The 5,027-nt window shown below is 42.1% G+C and overlaps 1 protein-coding gene across 1 annotated transcript; it reads left to right on the top strand.

The window, feature by feature from the left end:
* The first annotated feature begins 332 nt into the window (after positions 1–332).
* Positions 333–4,286, top strand: HINT1 (histidine triad nucleotide binding protein 1). The gene is made up of 3 exons (XM_039724166.1): positions 333–502; positions 3,074–3,178; positions 3,946–4,286. Exons 1-3 carry the CDS (start codon positions 392–394, stop codon positions 4,108–4,110), a joined length of 381 nt encoding a protein of 126 aa, XP_039580100.1. The 5' UTR covers positions 333–391; the 3' UTR covers positions 4,111–4,286.
* Positions 4,287–5,027: the final 741 nt, after the last annotated feature.

The raw sequence follows: 5,027 nt of genomic DNA, 5'->3' as shown, positions 1-5,027 counted from the left end.
GGAGAAGCTAAGGCAGCCCAGCCTGGTGCAGTCCGCAGGAGCTTGTCCCAACAAATCACACAGGTATTTGGGCTGGATTTGATAAGCTATACTTCTGCTCACAACAGCCTCTCCCAGGACCGCACTACTTTTCAACAGTTTCTTTTCACTTCGTTGATCCCTGCGCGGAGCCTGCAATAGTTCCTCCCACCGGATCCCTCCGCGATTCCCGGGTCAGCGAGGGCGCGCCAGCGCGGTGGGCGGGGACCAGCGGGACAATGACAGGCAAATTCGCCAATCAGACGGGCGGGCACGGGCGGATGCTGGCGTTGGCCCAATGAGCGCTGTGGGGGCGTGGCCGCGGTGGAAGGCGGGGCTGAGGGCCGGCGGGCGCCGCGCGGGAGCCGCCGCCATGGCTGACGAGATCAGCAAGGCGCAGGCGGCGCGTCCCGGCGGGGACACCATCTTCGGGAAGATCATCCGCAAGGAGATCCCCGCCAACATCATCTACGAGGACGAGCAGGTGCGGGCTGTGCAGGGGCCGGGGGCGCCGCGGAGGCGCTCGGGAGAGCGGCGGGGCGCCCCCGCGCTTCCCTGCGCCGTCCCTGGAGCTGCATCGGGCTCCTTGCCAAGGGTCGAGGGTTCTCGCAGCTGCTGTGGGAGGGTAGCCGTGAAACCTTCACCACTTCCAGGCAGCCTTCGTGCGGGTTGCGAGCAGAGCAGCGCAGCTGGCTGCTTGTGCAGGTCCCCATGTGCCTCCCAGCAGCCTTGCAGGGGTCACGCAGCTCTGCCTGCTGGGCTTTGTCAGTGAGCCGCCGAGGGGCATTGCTGCTGCATCGCAGCACGGTAGGGCCCAAGTTAAATCATTAGCTTTAGAAGAAATGCGGCGGTTATTCCCAAAATGCAAACTAACTGGTATTTAGTGTAAGATGTCTTGCACTTTTTTTCCCCCCCGCCCTTCAGATTGAAATACTGGAGCGCCATTAAGAGGGGCTTTTGCTTTTGAAATAAAGGGGTCATTCTCAGTGTACAAGTGATTCGCTAAGGATGCAGGTTGTCGGATTTATGTGCTTAAAAATCATGCATAGCTTGAAACAGTGTTTTCTTAATAGATGGCAGAATTGTTGCAGTTGCCATATGCTCTGAAGAATATTGGAAATCTTCACTGAAATGTTCTGAAAGTTGTGCTTATGTTACTGGTCTGTGTTTATGTGAAGGTGTGTGTTCTTTCTTTACCTGGGTCAAACCTGTGTGAGTTTTTTCATCACCTGCGGTGGTTGCAGCAGAGTAAGTTGATCACTGCTTGATTAGGAGTCAGGCCATTGACTTTGCTGAGTGTATAATCTACTTGGCCATTTGTGTGGAGTATTTTCTGGAAGAGTCATTACCTGCAGTGCATCACTTGATTTTTACTTCTAAGTACAGAGAAATGTAGAATTTCTAGATTTCAGTTGACTGGTGGATGATCTTGAATTAATTTTGTTGGCCATATGGAGGTCTCCTTAGAGGTGGCTGGAAGTGTTAAAAGGAGAACGGTAAAGAAGGCCTTTAATCAATAATTGACCTTCAGAGAAAGGAAAGTATTGAAAAGTACAAAGACTTTATGGAATTATGCCTTATCACTGTTTTTCTGGTTGAATCTAAATTTCCTGAAATGAAGTTTGCTTTCCCATGCACTCAGGAATTTTTGTGGTTGTTCTTTTTCCTAAATGCTACTTCTTCTTTCTCTACCATAGAAAACTATTTACTTCCAATCTTTTGCTCTTTACATTCTTTGACTCAACTTGGCCATTTGCATTCTGCCTCTATGGGACTGCATATAATAGCAAAGCTGATTACAAAATGGTCAGCTCTAGATATGATTTATTTAATTGGGTGCAAATTAGTTTTGTTCATCAGTTACATACTTACTGTCCTCCTCTGTTTGGAAGACATGAACAGTTCATCAGAGATTCAAAACTGAGTATTACCTTCTTAAAGATACCTTAAAACTAGATAGATTTGATGTATAAAAGATAAATTGCATGAAAGATTGATGCAAGTTGAGTTTGGGCTTTTCACCAGCTTTATTCTTGACAAAAGCCACATTTCTTCTCAGAATTAAAACACAGTATAGTTGCAAAGAAAATTAACTTTATTGATTCACAAAGAAAAGTATCTGGGAAATAAGCATTTTGAAGAATCTAGGTATGTGTTTTTAAGCATACACTGTCTGTGACATAAGCAATTCCTACCAGGTGTTACGCTGTTGAACATGATGGGTAAGTCAGAGATATATCCTTGGACTCATGGTGGCAGGGTACTTCCTGTTCATCTGCACATTTGTTGAGGTTCCAGTAGGAAGTCCCAGTTCTGTGGTTGGCCATGTGTACAGAGAGACACAGCTTCATTTTCTGTTGCCTGTTGGCAATTCCTAATTTGATACTTAGTGATGCATGTTGTGTAAGATTGGTTGTAATTTTGCTGTTTAGTCAAGACTCAGCTAGTCACTACAGACAGATGTTTGTATTTCAAAAGTGATGCCTTCCTCTCAATTTGAGAATGTCTGAAGCAAATCTGGTGTTGATGCATTACTCTGAAGTACTTTGTGCTGTTGAGAACAGAATTTTAATATGGCCTCAATCACATAACCAAGATCCTTGGAATTGCCTTGGTGTCTTTGACCAAGGAAGTACTCGGGCATAACTGAAAGATGATTAGCAATTCTTTGCTATTTATTTTATTAAACATGGTGTTAATTAAAGAAAAAACTAAACAGCCTAAATGCACTTTTTAGAGGCATGCATGCCAGCAGCTCTACTAGTTGTTATGCATATGTTGCAATAATAAATCTTGAACCTGATTGCATATTGCTTTGCTGAGAAGGCTGTAGCTTTTAAACAGTGCTTGTTTTTTCAGCAGGTCTTGGTAGGTAGTGTTTTGTGTTTAGAAATTAAAGAATGTAGAATAATATGTCATTCAAGAAAATTTAACATCTCTGCTTATGTTTGGGATATGTGGTGATCTGCTGAAGTATGTTGAAGTATATTGATTTACTGTAACTCTTTCCTTTCTCCAAAGCAAATTATATTTTATCTGCTTCCTGTTCCTCCAGTGCCTCGCGTTCCATGATATTTCACCCCAAGCTCCAACACATTTCTTAGTGATTCCTAAGAAGCCAATTGTCAGATTGTCTGAAGCAGAAGATTCCGATGAATCTGTAAGTACTCTAAAGGTTTTATTTACACCAAGCTGTGCTTCTCATTACTTCATAATGTACTAGGCTGTCCACTTTTTTCCTCTTCACATTTCAAAGAGGCAAAGTAGTTTTCTAATGGTTGTCCTCTGTCTTAAAAGATAATGCAGTTAAGGTTTTCCAGCAAGTAAAATTAGCCAGAGAAATCAAAATATATCTGTGCATGTATTTTTCATGCAAAATTAATTGTTATTTGTTATCTTATAATCCTGATGACTGTTTTCATTGTTTGCACGCAATAGTACTTACTCTAATATGGGCTTGGGGGTTTTTAGCAGGTCAGAGGTGAAGAAAAGGAAGGTTAGCTGAGAGGTGCTGAATATTTCATTTGTAACTAAAAGCATCAAGGTCAAAGATTTTGTAAAATTTACATGGTAAGATAAAGTTTTTTTTCCACCAGACTTATACATGTTGTCAGAATAAGTAGTGGGGGCTTTAATCATGAAGTAAATTTAGCTTCTATGACACTTTTGTTGTCTGTTACTGACTGGCTTGAAAAAGATCAATAGTTCTATTTCTCCCCTATATTATGCATAGCCAGTTTTTCTAGTTTTTCTTGGAAAGTGTCAGTTGCAGGCAGGCAACAATTTGAGGAGCAGTGGCTGAATTTCTGAGAATTAACTTACTGGCTTATTGGTTCTCTGCTCTCATTCCTTCCCTTCCTGCCCTTCCCCTTTTTTGTGTGTTTTCTGTTGGTTGTTTTTTTCTTTTTTTTTTTCTTTCTCCTCCAGCTTCTCGGGCATTTAATGATTGTTGGCAAGAAGTGTGCTGCTAACCTGGGCCTGACCAATGGATACCGGATGGTTGTGAATGAAGGGCCTGAGGGTGGGCAGTCTGTCTATCACGTACATCTCCATGTTCTGGGTGGTCGCCAGTTGGGCTGGCCTCCTGGCTAAGATTTGTACACCTCAGGAGTTAACTGCATGCATACAAGTTACCACCGAATAGATTTAATATGTTGTCCATCAATCTAGCCACTGTTAGTGTATTGTTTTTTTTAATGTGTGTCTACACAGGGTAATAAATGCTCTGAACAACATTCGCACAATAAAGATTAAGCATGTGGGAATCATCTCTGTCTGGTGTGCTTTACTCATGGAAACACTTCTGAAGTTGAAATTACATTCTCTGGAGTTTAAAGCACAAAACATGTTTCAGTCTGCTTCTGGAGGTACTGATTTGCCAAGGCATTAAAAATCTAAAGGTGCACTTACCAGACTTTCATGTCTTCTGGGAAGACGTCTAAACCTTTAGAATGTGGTATGCAAATCTTTGTAAAGCCAGCATAGGCTGCTGCTGAAATTTCTAGAAGGTGAAATTTCAAACATGCTGTTCAAGGGCTGGTCAGTACAGTATGTTGGGAACAGACATTCTGAGGCTCCATTATTCTGGATATGAGAATGGGTAAAACAATAGTCTTAATGGCACCTGCTATAGTTCCATAGCACACAGGTGATTTTGATCCAACTGCGGACTTGAAATTAAAATACTGAACTTTGTAAGGTGTTCAAGACATTTCTTGACATGTAAGCAGCATGATGTAGTATGCATATATATATATATATATATATATATCTTTTAGATTCCAGGTTTTAGTGAGCAAATCTTTCAGTTAAGAGTATTTTCTCTGTTGCTGCATACAGTTGTTCATCCAACACAGTCATCAGATCTCCAAGACAATAATTTTTCTTGAAGTTAGGGGTACAGATGTGTCTGCCAGTGTAAATATAGAACAACTGTTCTTTCTGATAAAATTAAGTCACAACTAACTAGTTCTTATGATCAAGATACCTAAAAGCCTCAGATGCTTTGA

This window comes from Passer montanus, unplaced genomic scaffold (assembly GCF_014805655.1).
Source record: "Passer montanus isolate IOZ18808 unplaced genomic scaffold, ASM1480565v1 scaffold52, whole genome shotgun sequence".
Lineage (NCBI taxonomy): Eukaryota > Metazoa > Chordata > Aves > Passeriformes > Passeridae > Passer > Passer montanus.
Note: the sequence above shows the minus strand (reverse complement) of the source record. Positions and strands in the feature narration are given on the sequence as shown.